Source organism: Stomoxys calcitrans, chromosome 3 (assembly GCF_963082655.1).
Source record: "Stomoxys calcitrans chromosome 3, idStoCalc2.1, whole genome shotgun sequence".
Lineage (NCBI taxonomy): Eukaryota > Metazoa > Arthropoda > Insecta > Diptera > Muscidae > Stomoxys > Stomoxys calcitrans.
In genome coordinates this window covers 160,422,910-160,443,319 of record NC_081554.1, presented here as the reverse complement: position 1 = coordinate 160,443,319, position 20,410 = coordinate 160,422,910, and the positions used below count along the sequence as shown (strand labels likewise).

The 20,410-nt window shown below is 39.0% G+C and overlaps 1 protein-coding gene across 5 annotated transcripts in view; it reads right to left on the bottom strand.

Annotated features, from left to right (window-relative positions):
* The window catches only part of LOC106095360 (uncharacterized), a 304,255-nt gene that overhangs the window by 222,357 nt on the left and 61,488 nt on the right, over nucleotides 1-20,410 (bottom strand). For 3 of the 5 annotated variants that reach the window (XM_059364218.1, XM_059364220.1, XM_059364221.1), the window contains exon 2: nucleotides 17,344-17,541. The exons of 1 other annotated variant lie outside the window; for it this stretch is intronic. In XM_059364218.1, the coding sequence (XP_059220201.1) occupies nucleotides 17,344-17,541 (198 nt within the window). The remainder of the gene's footprint in view (nucleotides 1-17,343; nucleotides 17,542-20,410) is intronic. One more of the 5 variants, XM_059364219.1, reaches the window with a different exon arrangement.

Sequence of the window (20,410 nt, the reverse complement as noted above, 5' to 3'; positions counted from 1 at the left end):
GGAAACCGCAATTTTCATCCGATATAGCGGAGTCTTTGTAACCCCTGAGCCACGTTGACCTTCGGCCAACAAAGTATGTAAGTATTATCTGTATAACAGCAAGCAAAAGTGGCCTACAGTTTGACATTAACCTGTTCAAACAAAAAGTTTTCCCTAAGATTCATTTCAAATCTTTCAACTTTTCGTTCGGTTTGCCATCCTCTTGGCCCCCAAGAGAAAATTTTTCTTTTGCATGTTAATTAATGACATTTTAGCATGTCGGCAATGTTGGTTGCAATAACGCGTGTTAGACAGACACAATTTTTTGTGATGTTGTTGTTGTTTTTTGTTAATGCCACTGCAGTTGCTGACGTTGGTTATGCTGCCACAGACACTTGTGATTTTATTTGCAATAGTCTTCTTTTATTCGGGTTTGTTGGGTTTTTCGTTAGATGTTGCAAGTGTTTGTGGCAGCAAAGATTTAAACCGACTTAAGGCGGTAATTAACTCATGTTTTCGATGCCATGAAAGAGAAAAATTTGTTAGTGCAACAAATTAAACACAATACTCATGGCATCGGATGGGTATGGATAAGATGGTACTACCTTGATACCAATACAATGTGGTTTTGATGGTTTTAACATGGATTTGGAATTTAAAATTTTTTTTATACCCTCCACCATAAGATGGGGGGTATACTAATTTCGTCATTCTGTTTGTAACTACTCGAAATATTCGTCTGAGACCCCATAAAGTATATATATTCTTGATCGTCGTGAAATTTTATGTCGATCTAGCCATGTCCGTCCGTCTGTCCGTCCGTCCGTCCGTCTGTCTGTCGAAAGCACGCTAACTTCCGAAGGAGTAAAGCTAGCCGCTTGAAATTTTGCACAAATACTTCTTATTGGTGTAGGTCGGTTGGTATTGTAAATGGGCCATATCGGTCCATGTTTTGATATAGCTGCCATATAAACCGATCTTGGGTCTTGACTTCTTGAACCTCTAGAGTGCGCAATTCTTATCCGATTGGCACGAAATTTTGCACGACGTGTTTTGTTATGACATCCAACAACTGTGCCAAGTATGGTTTAAATCGGTTCATAATCTGATATAGCTGCCATATAAACCGATCTTGGGTCTTGACTTCTTGAGCCTCTAGAGTGCGCAATTCTTATCCGATTTGAATGAAATTTTGCACGACGTGTTTTGTTATGATATTCAATATCTATGCCAAGTATGGTTCAAATCGGTCCATAATCTGATATAGCTGCCATATAAACCGATCTTGGGTCTTGACTTCTTGAGCCTCTAGAGTGCCCAATTCTTATCCGATTTCAATGAATTTTGGCACGACGTGTTCTGTTATGATATCCAACAACTGTGCTAAATATGGTTCAAATCGGTCCATAATCTGATATAGCTGCCATATAAACCGATCTTGGGTCTTGAATTCTTGAGCCTCTAAAGTGCGCAATTCTTATCCGATTGGCATATAATTTTGCACGACGTGTTTTGTTATGATATTCAACAACTGTGCCAAGTATGGTCCTAATCGGTCCATAACCTGATATAGCTGCCATTTAAACTGATCTTGGGCCTTGACTTCTTAAGCCTCTAGAGTGCGCAATTCTTACCCGATTATAATGAAATTTTGCACGACTTGTTTTGTTATGATATTCAACAACTGTGCCAAGTATGGTCCTAATCGGTCCATAACCTGATATAGCTGCCATAAAAACCGATCTTGGGTCTTGACTTCTTAAGCCTCTAAAGTGCGCAATTCTTATCAGATTGGAATGAAATTTTGCACGACATTTTTTTTTTATGATATCCAACAAGTGTGCCAAAAATGCTTCAAATCGGCTCATAAACTGATATAGCTGTCATATAAACAGATCTGGGGACTTGACTTCTTGAGCTTCTAGAGGGCGCAATTCCTACCTGATTTGGCTGAAATTTTGCATGACGTTTTTTATTTTTTATTTTTTCTTTCAACCACTGTGTCAAATAAGGTTTAAATCGGTTCATAACCTGATATAGCTGCCATATAAACCGATCTGGGATCTTGACTTCTTGAGCCTCCAGAAGCCTATCCGATTTGCCTGAAATTTTGTACGATGGATCCTCTCTTGACCATCAACATACGTGTTTATTATGGTCTAAATCTGTTTATAGCCCGATACAGCTCCCATATAAATCGATCTCTCTATTTTACTTTTTGAGCCCCCAAGGGGCGCAATTCTTACTCGAATTGGCTGAAATTCTACACAGGTCTCCAACATATAATTTAATTGTGGTCTAAACCGGATCATATCTTTATATCGCTCCAATAGCAGAGCAAATCTTTTCTTATATCACTTTTTGCCTAAGAAGAGATGTCGGGAAAAGAACTCGGCAACTGCGCTCCATGGTGGAGGGTATATAAGATTCGGCCCGGCCGAACTTAGCACGCTTTTACTTGTTTTTTAATAAAACCAGCTGCTGATATGCGATATAAGTGACGATGAGGATACACCAACACCAAGCCATTATGAAGGCGTAGAATGTGGATACCACCTAGCCATTCTGAATCCAGCGTAGTAGTAACCCGGCTGAAGAACAACAAGACAGGAGGTGCCGATGGGTTATCAGCTGAACTATACAAGAGAGTAAGCGACGCTCTGAAGAGTCGTTTGTATCAGATCATCCAATGACAAGGCGAATTATTCGCGCCTTCAAATAGCCAATGGCCAACATCAGCGTTTGTTTCCGGGTAAGGGGCGGCTGGAAGCAAGCGTCGGATCTTAGAGACAGCGGCTCGCGACATCGGGGGATACATAGGCGATCTCACATAACCCATGCGGTTGGGGCACCGCATGGGTTCATATCATTCTCCGCCCCGGAGAATTATATGAATTACCGTGAGAAACAAAAGATTAGTAAAAACGGACTCCCCTAACATTGACGACCCACGCAATGAAAAAAAAGGACCGTGATCTGCGGATCTCCATGTGAAATGTCCGGACATTACATTACAGACATTACAGCCATACAGGAAGTGCCGAGGACCAGGACTGGTGAAACAAAAACACAACTATACAAAAGCTACCACCACACGTGGCATGACTTTGGCTCTTGAATTGTAATTAGTCGGAGACTGAAACACCTTGTGCCCATCTTTACTCTTGTGGATGGCAGGCTAACCACAATTCTCATAAAAAACAAATTTGTCAACATCAGTTATTATTGTTGCCCATGCCCCGATGGAAGACAAAGACGAGCAGACCAAGGATATTTGCTACGAGCGCCTAGAAAGAGAATACGACCACTGCCCCGCCCATGATATTAAAATCACATTTGGCACAGTTATTGAAAGTCATAACAGAACACTATGTGTAAAATTTCAGCCAACTGGGACAAAAATTGGGGCTTCCAGAGGCCCAAAATGTCAAATCAGCATATCGGTTTATATGGGAGCTACACCAGGTTAAAGACCGATTTGGATCGTATTTGGCACAGTTATTAAGAGTCATAACAGAACACTATGTGCAATAATTTCAACCAAATTGAACAAAAATTGGGGCTTCCAGAGGCCCAAAAAGTCAAATCGGCAGATCGGTTTTAATGGGTACTATATCAGGTTATAGACCGATTCAGAACATACTTCTCCCAGTGGTTGAAAGTTATAACAGAACATCACATGCAAAATTTCAACCAAATCGGACAAATAGTGCGGCTTCCAGGGTCTCAAGAAGTCCACTACATTTGTACCGATATGGCCCATTTGCAGTCTCCAGCGATCTACGTCAATAGTAAGTATCTGTGCGAAATTTCATGCGGCTAGCTTTACGCGTTCGACCGCTATCATGATTTCGACATACGGACGGACGGACGGACATGACTAGATCGACTCAGTACCTCGAGACGATCAAGACTATGTAAGTTTTATGGAGTCTTGGATCAATATTTCGATGTGTTTTGAACGAAATGGCTAGATTAATATACGCCCATCCTATGATGGTGGGTATAAAAACCAAAATGTGTTTGTATGACTGCCATTTCTAAAGCGAACGATCAACTCAGGGTCGTAGCTACGTAGAATAGAAACAATGCACCCACGAAGTCACACGAAGATGCTGATACTGTACGTGTGCCACTGATCGTGTTTCCTATGCCCGCGGGCACAGGAAATTGTGTGCAGTTGTGTTTTGTTGCCCATCTATGTTCTATAGCCTCTAGAGGGCGCAGTTATTATCCTATTTAGCTGAAAATTTGCATGACTTGTTTTGTTTTGACTAAGCCAATAATGTTCTTAATCGGCTAATAATCTGTCATAGCTCCCTTATAAACCGATCTTGGATCTTGCCTTTTTGAGTCCCTATAGGGACTCATCTTACATGCCCTCCACCATGGATTCCATTCGGAAGGTTCTTTGCTATGCTATTGCAGCTAAAGGGTGATTTTTTTGAGGTTAGGATTTTCATGCATTAGTATTTGACAGATCACGTGGGATTTCAGACATGGTGTCAAAGAGAAAGATGCTCAGTATGCTTTGACATTTCATCATGAATAGACTTACTAACGAGCAACGCTTGCAAATCATTGAATTTTATTACCAAAATCAGTGTTCGGTTCGAAATGTGTTCAAATTTTGACAAATTTTGTTCAGCGATGAGGCTCATTTCTGGTTGAATGGCTACGTAAATAAGCAAAATTGCCGCATTTGGAGTGAAGAGCAACCAGAAGCCGTTCAAGAACTGCCCATGCATCCCGAAAAATGCACTGTTTGGTGTGGTTTGTACGCTGGTGGAATCATTGGACCGTATTTTTTCAAAGATGCTGTTGGACGCAACGTTACGGTGAATGAACACATTTCGAACCGAACACTGATTTTGGTAATAAAATTCAATGATTTGCAAGCGTTGCTCGTTAGTAAGTCTATTCATGATGAAATGTCAAAGCATACTGAGCATCTTTCTCTTTGACACCATGTCTGAAATCCCACGTGATCTGTCAAATACTAATGCATGAAAATCCTAACCTCAAAAAAATCACCCTTTATTATGGAGTCTTGGATCAATATTTCCATGTGTTTTGAACGAAATGGCTAGATTGGTATACGCCCATCCTATGGTGGTGGGTATAAAAACCAAAATGTGTTTGTATGACTGCCATTTCTAAAGCGAACGATCAACTCAGGGTCGTAGCTACGTAGAATAGAAACAATGCATCCACGAAGTCACACAAAGATGCTTATACTGTACGTGTGCCACTGATCCGCGGTCACAGGAAATTGTGTGCAGTTGTGGTTTGTTCCCCATCTATGTTCTATAGCCTCCAGAGGGCGCAGTTATTATCCTGTTTAGCTAAAATTTTGCATGACTTTTTTTGTTTTGACTAAGCCAAGAATGTTCTAAATCGGTTCATAATCTGTCATAGTTCCCTTATAAACCGATCTTGGTTTATAAGGCCAAATCGGATAAGAATTGTGCCCTCTAGCGGCTCAAAAAGTCAAGATCCCAGATCGGTTTACATGGCAGTTATATCAGGTTATGGACCGATTTCAACCATACTCAGCACAGTTGTTGAAAGTCATAACAAAACACCTCATGCAAAATTTCTGCTAAATCGGATAAGAATTGCGCCCTTTAATGGTTGTTGAAAGTCATAACAAAAAACCTCATGCAAAATTTCAGCTAAATTGGATAATTGGCTCAAGAAGTCAAGATCCCAGATTGGTTTATATGACAGCTATATCAGGTTATGGACCGATTTAAACTATTCTTAGCTCAGTGGTTGAAAGTCATAACAAAAAACTTCATGCAAAATTTCAGCCAAACGGGATAAGAATTGTGTCCTCTAGTGGCTCAAGTAGTCAAGACCCCAGATCGGTTTATATGGCAGCTATATCAAGTTATTGACCGATTTGAATCATACTCAGCATAGTTGTTGAAAGTCATATTAAAACACCTCACGCAAAATTTCAGCCAAATCGGATAATAATTGCGCCCTCTAGTGGCTCCTGAAGTCAAGACCCCAGATCGGTTTATATGGCAGCTATATCAGGTTATGGACCGATTTAAACTATTCATAGCACAGTGGTTGAAAGTCAAAACGAAACACCTTATGCAAAATTTCAGCTAATTCGGATAATAATTGCGCCCTCTAGAGGCTCATGAAGCCAAGACCCCAGATCGGGTTATATGACAGCTATATCAAAACGTGGACCGATATAGCCCGGACGGACAGACGGCCGGACATAGATAGTTCGACTTAAAATAACATGACGATCAAGAACATATATACATTATGGGGCCTTAGACGCATATATCGAGGTGTTACAAACAGAATGACGAAATTAGTATACCCCCATCCTATGGTGAAGGGTATAAAAATTTCATCGTGAATCTTCTTCACTGTGTCTGTGATCCTCATCTCCAGAACCTATACCATCCATATGCTGGGTTAGCCTTACTTACCATTGGCCATATGTGGAGGGTAAGGTGGTGGTTACAAATTCCCAGAATAGGATCATAGTTTTCATGTTAAAGAGGGCGTTTATTTTTTTTCTTCTCTTGATATGGAAAACAAGTTTCCAGTACCCTCAAAAAAAAAAGACTCTGACAAATAGCTACAAGTTTGTTTAAAGTACTATGCTGACATTTGGGAGGGAGGCGAAGGCCTAAAGAAACCGGTTAAAAAGTTTAAATTCATTTTCGTTGTTGTGTAGAGCCTTTGAGATGCCTTTGCTGGAAACCTTAAAGGTTGTTTGCTTCAATTGAATTTTTGTTTGTGTTTTTCGATTTTTGTGGCCATCTAAAACTAGTTTCGGCTTAAGAGGCTCATTCTTGGCTATTTTTTTTTATTTTTTTTTTTTATTATTGTGTTTTGCTATGACTTCTAAATCTGAAATTTATTCCTATCAAAGAATCTTTAATGGCGTTGTGGTGAATATTGGAATGGGCAGAGAAGAAGAGATCCAACAAACGTTTCCCACTAACTTGTTAAATCATTTATGGTAATGAGCTTAAATATGCATTCAAAGCACTTTAAGAATTCAATGGGGGTGGGGGAAAGAAAATATCAATGAATGAGAAGAACCGGACTTGCCTTCCCGCCTTATAGTCATACAGCCTCCTCCTACTACTACCACTACCACTAAACGGTGTTGGTCTATTAAGCCGGTAATATTGGGTTCTTAAGATTCTTTTTTCTCTGTTGCCTGTAAGCGACTTGGCTGTTCTTATCAAGGTGGTGTTAATTTTTTATGGAATTAGGTACCAAATGGAGTGCTTAAACAGAATTGCTTTAAATCCAAGGCGGATGATAGGTAACACAGCACGACATTATTTAGACAAATTTAAAGGGGCATTTGGTGATTTTTGAGTATTTGGGGTAAGAGGAATTGGTTTCAAATGCCAGTTGTTGACATTTTTAAAAAATAGTCTAGTGCTAAATAAAACACCAAAAGTATTAATAAATTAAACCAAATTGAGTTTGAAAAATCTTAAAAAGGTAAAAAAATGTTTTTACTTGCCTTAGAACTTGAAGTAGTAGACAGAGAAAGATTTTGCTCCACTATAAATTATTGTTTACTCATATTTTATACCCTCCACCATAGGATGGGGGGGTATACTAATGTCGTCATTCTGTTTGTAACTACTCGAAATATTCGTCTGAGACCCCATAAAGTATATATATTCTTGATCGTCGCGACATTTTACGTCGATCAAGCCATGTCCGATCTAGCTGTCCGTCCGTCCGTCCGTCTGTCTGTCGAAAGCACGCTAATTTCCGAAGGAGTAAAGTTAGCCGCTTGAAATTTCGCACAAATACTTCTTATTAGTGTAGGTCGGTTGGTGTTGTAAATGGGCCATATCGGTCCATGTTTTGATATAGCTGCCATATAAACCGATCTTGGGTCTTGACTTCTTAAGCCTCTAGAGTGCGTAATTCTTATCCGATTGAAATGAAATTTCGCGAAACGTGTTTTGTTACGATATTCAACAACTGTGGCAAGTATGGTTCAAATCGGTCCATAACCTGATATAGCTACCATATAAACCGATCTTGGGTCTTGACTTCTTGAGCATCTAGAGGGCGCAATTCTTATCCGATTGAAACGACGTGTTTTGTTATGATTTTCAACAACTGTGCCAAGTATGGTTTAAATCGGTCAATAGCCTGATATAGCTGCCGTATAAACCGATCTTGGGTCTTGACTTCTTGAGCCTCTAGAGGGCGCAATTCTTATCCGATTAAAACGAAATTTCGCACGACGTGTTTTGTTATGATATCCAACAACTGTTCAAAGTATGGTCCAAATCGGTCCATGACCCGATATAGCTCTCATATAAACCGATTTTGGGTCTTGACTTCTTGAGCCTCTAAAGGGCCCAATTCTTATCCGATTGAAACGAAATTTTGCACGACGTGTTTTGTTATGATTTTCAACAACTGTGTCAAATATGGTTCAAATCGGTCCGTAACCTGATATAGCTGTCATATAAACAGATCTTGGGTCTTGACTTTTTGAGCTTCTAGAGGTCGCAATTCCTATCCGGTTTGGCTGAAATTTTACAAAACGTATTTTATTCTTACTTTCAACAACTGTGTCAAACAAGGTTCAAAACGGTTCATAAACTGATATAGCTGCCATATAAACCGATCTTGGGTCTTGACTTCTTGAGCCTCTAGAGGACGCAATTCTTATCCGATTTGCCTGAAATTTTGTACGACGGATTCTCTCTAGACCATCAACATACATGTTTATTATGGTCTGAATCGGTCTATAGCCCGATACAGTTCCCATATAAATCGATCTCTCTAGTTTACTTCTTGAGCCCCCAAAGGCCGGAATTCTTATTCGAATTGGCTGACATTTTACACAGGTCTCCAACATATAATTTAATTGTGGTCCAAACCGGACCCTATCCTGATATCGCTCTAATAGCAGAGCAAATCTTTTCTTATATTCTGTTTTGGCTTAGAAGAGATGCCGGGAAAAGAACTCGACAAATGCGATCCATGGTGGAGGGTATATAAGATTCGGTCCATAACTTGTTTTAAATTTGACTTTTAATGTTCATAATTTTTTCATAATTTCCATAAGTTTGCGGGTGTCTTGTTTAGCTGTCATGTTACCTCTTTGTCATTGTCATTCACGCGCTTAACTTTTGCTGTAGCAAATATTGTCTGAAAATTGACAATTGCTAATACATCATGCCTGTCCCCATTGACAATGCATTGATTTTGAACTTTTATGACATGGTGGCATAATGTTGTTGTGGGTTTCAATGTTTTAAATGTCAATAATCGTCAATGTGCAGGTAAGTGTCAACATTAGCATTTTAATTTTATGTTTGAGCATAAATTTCAACCATATCCATAGTTTTATGCAGTGCAGATTAGCTGAGGTAAGCATGATTGACAAACCATGGGAAATTATTCGAAAAAGAAAATGATTTCAATGCATTAAATGTTGGTAAACTGGTAATTAAAAATTTAAAAAAATAACTTGGGCAAAATTTTGTGGAAAAATAACAAGTAAAAGCATTGTAAGTTTGGACTGGCCGAATCTTTTATACCCTACACCATCGATAGCATTTGGCAAGTTCTTTCCTGTATATCCCCTTATAGACAAACAAAGGATAAGAGATCAAAATTGCTATGATATGGGAGCTAAATCAGTTTGCGGACCGATTCGAACCATACTTGGTTTGGATATTGGAGACCATAATAAAAGTCATTTTACAAAATTTCAGCCACAAATGATACGAATTGCGCCCTCTAAAGGCTCAAGAAGCCGAGATTGGTTAACATGGGATTGTTGTTGAGAGTCAAACCAAAACACTTCATGCAAAATTCCAGCTAAATCGGATAATAATTGCGCCCTCTAGAGGCTCAAGAAGTCAACATCCGATATCGGTTTATATGGGAGCTATATTAGGTAATGAACCGATTTGGACAGTACTAGACACAGTTGTTGATGGTCAAACTAAAATACTTCGTGCAAAATTGCAGCCAAATCGGATAATAATTGCGCCCTCTAGAGGCTCAAGAAGGCAAAATCCCAGATCGGTTTGTATACCATACCATACTTAGCACAGTTGTTGGACGTCTTAACAAAACACCTCATGCAAAATTTCAGCCAAATCGGATTGGAATTGCGCCCTCTAATGGCTCAAGAAGTGAGCCAAATCGAATAACAATTGCGCCCTCTAGAGGCTTAAGAAGTCAAAATCGGATATCGGTTTATTTGGGAGCTATATTAGATAATGACCGATTTGGACCGTACTAGGCACAGTTGTTGATGATCAAACCAAAACACTTCGTGCAAAATTTCAGCCAAATCAGATATTAATTACGCCCTCTAGAGGCTCAAGAAGGCAAAATCCCAGATCGGTTTGAATGACAACTATATCAGGTTATGCGCCGATTTCAACCATACTTTGCACAGTTGATGGAAGACATAGAAAAACAAGTCATGCAAAATTTCAGCCAAATCGGCAAGAATTTGCGTCCTCTAGTGGCTAAAGAAGTCAAGATCCCGGATCGGTTTATATGGCAGCTGTATCAAAACATGGACCGATATGGGCCATTTACAATCCCAACGGACCTACACTTATAAAAAGTATTTGTGCAAAATTTCAAGCGGATAGCTTTACTCCTTCGAAAGCTGGCGTGCTTTCGACAGACAGACGGACGGACGGACATGGCTAAATCGACTTAAAATATCATGACGATCAAGAATATATATACTTTTTGGAGTCTTAGACGAATATTTCGAGGAGTTACAAACAGAATGATGAAATTAGTCTATCCTCATCCTATGGTGGAGGGAATAATGAAGTCAGTTGGAAGTCATGAGAGGAATCATTGAACAAAATTTTAGCAACACCGTATGAAAATTGCGCCCTCTATAGGCGTCATGTATCTTGAAGGTTACATTCAGTAACGAATCGCTTATCATACCCACTGCCATAGGATGGGGGTATACTCATCTAGTCATTCGGTTTGCAACACCTCGAAATATTCGTTTACAAATTACAACTTTTGCCCATGAACATTTTACTTCGAAACAGGAGCAAACTTCTCACATATCAATGAGAGCAGTCCGATTCAAGTTTAAGTTCTATGCTAAGGGGCCTCCTTTTTAAAGCAGAGTCCGAACGGCGTGCCGTAGTGCGACACCTCTTTGGAGAGAAGTATTACATGGCATAGTTCCTCACAAATATTGCCAGCATTATGAGGGAAAAACCACCGCTGAAATTTTTTTTCTGATGGTCTCGCCAGGATTCGAACCCAATCGTTCAGCGTCATAGGTGGACATGCTAACCTCTGCGATACGGTGGCCTCCATATATTCGTCTAAGACCTCATAAAGTATATATTCTTCATCGTCTCGATGTTCTATGGCTAGAGGCCATGTCCGTCCGCCCGTCCATCGAAATCACGATACTCAATATGCACAGCTTCTCAATATTGATGTAGGCCGTTGGGGATTGCAAATGGGCTATACCGGTTTAGATTTAGATATAGTTCTCATATAAACCGATCTCCCAATTTGACTTCCTGAGCCCCTGGAAGCCGCAATTTCTGTCCAATTTGGCTGAAAATGTTCATGCTGTAATCTGTTATGACAACTGTGTTAAGTACTTTCCGAATCGGTGTATAACCTGATATAACTCTCATATAAACGGATCTTCCGATTTGACTTCCTGGGCCCTTTCAAGCCGCAATTTTTGTCCGATTTGGCTGAAATTTAGCATGTAGCGTTTTCTCATGACTTCCAACAACTGTGTGAAGTACGGTCAAAATCGGTGAAGAACCTTATAAACCGATCTCTCGATTTGACTTCTTGAGCCCTTACAAGCCGAAATTTTTGTTCGATTGGCTGAAATTTTGCATGTAGTGTTGTTTTATGACTTCCAACAACTGTGTGAAGTATGGTCGGAATAGGTCTATAATCTGATATAGCTCCCGTATTGGCGATTCGATGTTGCTGAAATCTTGCATATAGTGTTTGGTTATGACTTTCAACAACTGTGCCCAGTACGGCTCAAATCGGTCTATAACCTGATATAGCTCCCATATAAACCGATCTCCCGATTTGTCTTATGAGCCCCTAGAAGCCACAATTTTTTATCCGATTTGGCTGAAATTTTGCATGTAGTGTTTGGTTATGACTTCCAATAACTGCGGCAAGTACGGTTGAAATCGGTCCATAGCCTGTTATAGCTCCCATATAAACCGATCTCCCAATTTGACTTCTTGAGCCCTTACAAGCCGAAATTTTTGTTCCGATTTGGCTGAAATTTTGCATGCGATGTTTTGTAATGACTTCCAACAACTGTGTCAAATATCGTTCAAATCGCTCTATAACATGATATAGCTCCCATGTAAATCGGTCTCTGGATCATCCTTGTTCTGTTTCTAGAAGCTTAAGTTTTTGCTGGTTTGACAGAAGTTTGCTATATAGAATAAAATTATGCCCTTCAACTAAATTTATTTTGATTTTCAAGTTTTTTGCCTCTTAGGGCGAGATTATTAAATTTTACAATTTTTGTTTGTTTCTCTTTCGAGACGAGCTCAACGATCGGAGATACAAATGGAAAACAGAAAGCCAAAGATAGCAACACACACCAACCACCATGGGACGCGTTTCGTCTTTGTTTAGAAGACTTCAACCATATTAGGTGTGATGGCTTCAAGGGCCCTGCGTTGGTATGTTGTATTTGTATCGTATTAATAGCGAAAACGCCTCTATGAATCGCACAACACATTAAACACGCTCGACAGCCCTGCTTATTAGCTGTACTTTTCCCAATGCATGTATTTTTGTGCAATAACAGACATTCTGTCTGTGGCAAATTACACTTCTTCCGTACTGTTGGATGTTGTATTGATGGCTGCGAACGCTAAGACAACGGCAATGGCTCTCGCTCCGTGAGCCCAGGTTCGAATCCTGGCCGAGCTCTGCCGAAATTTTTAATTTTTCAAGTTTTTTCCATTTGCATCTCCGATCATGACCTCATCCCGAAAGAGAAACAAACTAAACATGGTGGTGGTTTCCCAAGATTCGGCCCGGCCGAACTTAGAACGCTTTTACTTGTTCGAAATACAGAGGTGACCAATTTTAGGGGCCTACCAAAAAGCGCCCGGACAACAACAGGGCCTTGTCCAAAGAGATATTTCTACCTGTTCTCAAAAGGCATAGTTTTTACGAGTTTTATTCTTATTTTCTCCCACTGTGCGACGATGCCACCAGCCAGTAAACTAAACCCAGTTGTGCTTTTTATACCACCATAGGATGGGGGGTATATTAATTTCTTCATTCTGTTTGTAACTACTCGAAATATATATTCTTGATCGTCGTGACATTTTATGTCGATCTAGCCATGTCCATCCGTCCGTCTGTCCGTCCGTCCGTCTGTCCGTCCGTCCGTCTGTCTGTCGAAAGCACGCGAAGTTCCGAAAGAGTAAAGCTAGCCGCTTGAAATTTTGCACAAATACTTCTAATTAGAATAGATAGGTTGGTATTGTAAATGGGCCATATCGGTCCATGTTTTGATATAGCTGCCATGTAAACCGATCTTGGGTGTTGACTTCTTGAGCCTCTAGAGGGCGCAATTCTTATCCGATTGGAATGAAATTTTGCACGACGTGTTTATGATATCCAACGACTGTGCCAAGTATGGTTCAAATCGGTCCATAACCTGATATAGCTGCCATATAAACCGATCTTGGGTCTTGACTTCTTGAGCCTCAAGAGGGCGCAAGTCTTATCCGATTGGAATGAAATTTCGCACGACGAGTTTTGTTATGATATCCAACAACTTTGCCAAGTATGGTTCAAATCGGTCCATAACCTGATACAGCTGCCATGTAAACCGATCTTGGCTCTTGACTTCTTGAGCCTCTAGAGTGCGCAATTCTTATCCGATTGGAATGAAATTTTGCACGAAGTGTTTTGTTATGATATCCAACAACTGTGCCAACTATGTTTCAAATTGGTTCATAACCGGATATAGCTGCCATATAAACCGATCTTGGGTCTTGACTTCTTCAGCTTCTAGAGGGCGCAATTACTATCCGATTTGGCTGAAATTTTGTACGACGGATTCTCTCATGACCATCAAAATACGTGCTTATTATAGTCTGAATCAGTCTATATGTCGATACAGCTCCCATATAAATCGATCTCTCTAGTTTACTTCTTGAGCCCCCAAAGGGCGCAATTTTTATTCGAATTGGCTGACATTTGACACAGGTCTCCAACATATAATTTAATTGTGGTCCAAACCGGACCCTATCTTGATATCGCTCTAATAGCAGAGCAAATCTTTTCTTATATCCTTTCTTGCCTAAGAAGAGATGCCGGGAAAAGAACTCGACAAATGCGATCCATGGTGGAGGGTATATAAGATTCGGCCCGGCCGAACTTAGCACGCTTTTACTTGTTGGGCAATATATCGGCAACTCTTGTACGGCATGTGGCTGTTCTGCACCCTAAATGAGTGTCATTTAGACAAAAGAATCACCTTTTTCGCTGAAAACAATATTTTGATAACACATTGGATGTCACTAAGTGGAAATTTCAACGATTTGCATTCGTTCCTCGTTTGTGAGTTTCTCCATGATGAAATGGCAGAATATTGCAAATTTTGCCCATGAAAATTCCACTTAGGAACATGGGCAAACTCCTCACATATCAATGAGAGCAGTCCGATTCAAGTTTTAAACTCAATGATAAGGGACCTCCTTTTTATAGCCGACTCCGAACGGCGTGCCGCAGTGCGACACCTCTTTTGAGAGAAGTTTTTCATGGCATATTACCTCATAAATGTTGCCAGCATTAGGTGGGGTAAACCACCGTTGACAATTTTTATTGCCACCACCGAAGGATGGGGGTATATTCATTTTGTCATTCCGTTTGCAACACATCGAAATATCCATTTCCGATTCTATAAAGTACATATATTCTTGATCAGAGTAAAAATCTAAGACGATCTAGACATGTCCGTCAGTCTGTCCGTCTGTCTGTTGAAATCACGCTACAGTCTTTAAAAATGGATATATTGAGCTGAAACTTTGCACAGAGTCTTTTTTTGTCCATAGGCAGGTTAAGTTCGAAGATGGGCTATATCGGACTATATCTTGATATAGCCCCCATATAGACCGATCCGCCGATTTAGGGTCTAAGGCCCATAAAAGCCACATTTATTTTCCGATTTTGCTGAAATTTGGGACAGTGGGTTGTGTTAGGCCCTTCGATATCCTTCGTCAAGTTTGCTCAGATCGGTGCAGATTTGGATATAGCTGCCATATAGACCGATCCGCCGATTTAGGGTCTAAGGCCCATAAAAGCCACATTTATTATCCGATTTTGCTGAAATTTGGGACAGTGAGTTATGTTAGGCCCTTCGACATCCTCCGTCAATTTTGCTCAGATCGGTGCAGATTTGGATATAGCTGCCATATAGACCGATCCTCCGATTTAGGGTCTTAGGCCCATAAAAGCCACATTAATTAGCCGATTTTGCTGAAATTCAGGACAGAGAGTTGTGTTAGGCCCTTCGACATCCTTCGTCAATTTGGTCTAGATCGGTTTAAATTTGGATATAGCTGCCATATAGACCGATCCTCCGATTTAGGGTCTTAGGTCCATAAAAGCCACATTAATTAGCCGATTTTGCTGAAATTTGGAACAGTGGGTTGTGTTAGGCCCTTCGACATCCTTCGTCAATTTGGCTCAGATCGGTCCAGATTTGGATATAGCTGCCATATAGACCGATCCTTCGATTAAGGGTCTTAGGCCAATAAAAGCCACATTTATTATCCGATTTTGCTGAAATTTGGGACAGTGGGTTGTGTTAGGACCTTCGACATCCTTCGTCAGCTTTGCTCAGATCGGTCCAGATTTGGATATAGCTGCCATATAGAGCGATCCTCAGATTTAGGGTCTTTGGCCCATAAAAGCCGCATTTATTGTCCGATGTCGCCGAAATTTGGGACAGTGAGTTAAGTTAAACCCCTTGATACACTTCTGCAATATGGCCCAAATCGGTCCACATTTGGATATAGCTGCCGTGTAGACCGATATCTCTATTTAAAGTCTTGGCCCATAAAAGGCGCTTTTATAATGCGATGTCAGAAATTTTACATAGTGGCTTATGTTAGGCTCTTCGACATCCGTGTCCTATATGGTTCAGATCGTTTTATTTTTAGTTGTAGCTACTGAAAAGACTAATATTTTGTTACACACAATTGAACAAAGACTCGTTGTTATTAGTATTTGGTCTAAATGGGAAAATATTTCGATATAACTGCTATGGGGCATAAGGTATGCAACTTTCACAGGATTTTTATGAAATGTGATTTACATGTATACCCGAGGTGATGGGTATCCAAAGTTCGGCCCGGTCGAACTTAACTTGTTTCTGATGGTCTCACCAGGATTCGAACCCAGACGTTCAGCGTCATAGGCGGACATGTTAACCTCGGCGCTACGGTGGCCTCCATGATGAAATGGCAGAATATACTGAATACTTTTCAATTCCATAGATGATATTTGAACACAATTAATAACCAGTGTTGCCATTCATAAAAAATTACTCATGATTTGAAATGTTGTTGCATTATTTTCAACTTCGGTATAATGAAGTGAGAGTTGTAAGTTTCTTAGATAAGATTATTCTCTTTTTTATAAATTTTGAATTATATTTAGAAGAAAAATGATATTAAATTAGTTAAGGAGATTTATTGTTATTTTTTTTAGATAACAACTTTGTTTTAAAACCAGAAATTTGAAATTGAAATAGCCAAATTTTTAAAAAAAATTAATAAAGATTTTTTTATTGCATAACAAATGCTAATAACTGTCATATTAAATACCCAACAAATGGTGCAAGAACCAGACATCATTCCATAGGAAACAAGTAAATAAAGGAACATAAATTTAACAAAAAACAACAATTGGCCAATTTAATATTGACATTATTTTTTTGACTTTTTCAACTTTTTTTGTGCGATTAGAAATCTAAAAAAATAAAAAAAAATTAAAACCACAAAATCTTTACCTTGGCTGAAAAAGATGGAAAAAATCATTACAAAAAAACAAAAACAAATTTAAGACATAACCATAACCATTCCTTAAAGCCAATGAACTACTAAAACCAAACTCAAAAAAGTGAGGGGAAAAAGCAAAAATTCAACATTTAATGGTCAAATACCAACACCATTCGAAAAAATCCATGCCAAAAAGGAAAAGCAATCGATATAGGAAATTTAGAAAAATTTAAATTAAAAGGAGAATAAGGATATTGAAAATTGTTGATTTGAAAAGACATAGCAAAATTTGTGATTTTTTTTTTTGGAAGCCTACCATATCGGGCCTGGAGAACACCTGCTGGGCACGCAGACTATCTTTAAGCGAGGCTGTCTTATCGGGAAATATTATGGATTTTCCCGTTGTTGTTATATCGGTTTTCTGGGCACACAGCGTTGTTGTCGAATTCACTTTGGAGGCATGGGACAAGCGCTTCATATGTGTCCATACCTGATGCCAGGGTACATCTTTCTGCTGGCAATGCAGTTTTGTACAAAATTTTTAGTTTTTTTTTATTTGATTTGGGGGGTTTGAATTATTGTTGTTGTTGAGGGATTTGGAGTTTTTAGTTGGTTGTGGTGGTGGTTGTTGTTGTAGTCATAAAAGTTGGATTTGATAAAGAAAGAAAAAAACGATAATAAAAGAAAACACAAATTAATTAAAAAGGCATAAGGAGTATTTTTATAGCCAATTATATGTATTGAGAATGTGTTGTTTGCTAGGTGTTGTATATAGGAAATTGGAATTAATTCCTATTTTTTAGAAATATAAAAACTAACGGCCTTATTCGCAAAACTTCATGAAGTCTGGTATTGGGTTGCCCAAAAAGTAATTGCGGATTTTTCATATAGTCGGCGTTGACAAATTTTTTCATTGACTCTGTAATTGCATTCTTTCCTCTGTCAGTTATCAGCTGTAACTTTTAGCCTGCTTTAGAAAAAAAGTCTAAAAAAAGTATATTTGATTAAAGTTCATTCTAAGTTTTATTAAAAATGCATTTACTTTCTTTTAAAAAATCCGCAATTACTTTTTGGGCAACCTATAAAGGAAAAATATGTCAAATAAACCTATTGCAAGTCTTCATTAAGTTTTGTGAATAATAATTTTTATATTTTAATATTTTTAGTCATATAATTTTAATTTTTTTATTTAATTCTTAGATTATAGGCTACATTAGAAATGACAGAGATTTGTTTTTATTTCATATTACAAAATTTTTTTTATTACAAAAAGGGTTGATCTATTTTTGTCCATGGTGTTAACCATGTGCTAATCTTTTTATAACACGACAAATACAAAATTTATCAATTTTTTGCCTTCACTTCTTATTGTGAAAATTTATTATCACTTTCAATTTCTTGACCCATTTCCCATAAATTTATTGAAAAAAAAACATTTTAATCATACAAAACTTCCCCCTCTAGTTCAATATCTTTGTCTGGCAAATTTTTTGTTTGACTAGCATTTTAATGATGTCATTAACCCAAATCGAATTGAATTTGTCAATATGATGTGTTATAGATTTCCAAGTACAAATGCCTTTAGAAATATGTTATCACTTGAGGGTAAGTAAAGCCAAGCATGCAGCAAGCCAATTGAATTTGGCTTTCTTGCTATGCCAATGGCCCAGAGACAGTGGTGACGAAGAACAATAATAGCCAAAACTATAAAATAAATATACGAAAATAGAGATTTAAATAAAAAAAAAGTAAAAACAAGTAAAAAGGCGTTAAGTTCGGCCGGGCCGAACTTTGGATACCCATCACCTCGGGTATATATGTAAACCACCTTTCGTTAAAATTCAAAGAAAAATGCATATCTTATGCCCCATAGCAGCTATATCGAAATATGTTCCGATTTGGACAAAGTAGTAACAAGTACAAGTCATTGTTCAATTGTGTATAACGAAATATTGGTCTTTTTGGTAGCCATATCTAAATATAGACCGATTTGAACCATACACGACACGGATGTCGAAAAGCCTAACATAATTCACTGTGTAAAATTTCAGTGAAATCGGATTGTAAATGTGGTTTTAATGGGGCCAAAACCTTAAATCGAGAGATCGGTCTATATGGCAACTATATCCAAATCTGAACCGATCTAGGCCAAATTGAAGAAAAATGTCAAAGAGCTTAACACAACTCATTGACCCAAATTTCCGTGAAATCGGACAATAAATGCGCCTTTTGTGAGCCCAAAACCACAAATCGAGAGATCGGTCTATATGACAGCTATATCCGAACCTGAAGCGATCTAACCCGAATTGCAGATATATTTCGATGGACTTATCTTAATACACTGTCCCAAATTTCGGCTTTTATTTGCCCAAAACCTTAAATCGAGAGATAGGTCAATATGGCAGCTATATCCAAATCTGTCCAGATCTGTCCATCTGAGCCAAATTGCAGAAAAATGTCGAAGGGCCTTACCTAACCCACTCTCCCAAATTTCGGCGACATCGGGCAATAAATGCGCCTTTTATGGGCGCAAAGCCCTTAGTCGGCGGATCGATCTATATGCCAGCTATATCCAAATCTGGACCGATCTGAGCCAACTTGAAGAGGTATGTCGAGGGGCTTAACTTAACCCACTGTCCCAAATTTCAGGAACATCGGGCAATAAATGAGCGTTATATGGGCACAAAACCTTTAATCGAGAGATCGGTCTATATGGCAGCAATATGCAAATCTTGATCGATCTAGGCCAAAGTGCAGAAATATGTCGAGAGTCTTAACTTAATACACTGTCCCAAATTTCGGCGAAATCGGACAATAAATGCGCCTTTCATGGGCCCAAAACCTTAAATCGTGGGACCGGTCTATATGGCAGCTATATCCAAATCTGGAACGATCTGAGCCAAGTTGCAGAAATATGTCAAGGAACTTAACTTAACGCACTATCCCATATTTCGGCGACATCGGACAATAAATGCGACTTTTATGGGCCCAAAACCTTAAATCAAGAGATCGGTCTATATGGCAGCTACACCCAAATCTGAACCGATCTGAACCTAATTGCTGAAGAATGTCTAAGAGCCTAACACAACTCATTATCCCAAATTTTGGCGAAATCGGACAATAAATGCGCCTTTTATGGGCCCAAAACCTTAAATCGAGAGAACGGTCTATATGGAAGCTATATACACATCTGGACCGATCTGAGCCAAATTGCAGAAAAATTTCGAAGGGCCTAACCTTACCCACTGTCCCAAATTTCGGCGAATTCTGAAAATAAATACGCCTTTTAAGGGCCCAAAACCTTAAATTGAGGCATCGGTCTATATGGCAGCTATATTCAAATCAGGACCGATCTGAGCCAAATAGCAGAAAAATGTCGAAAG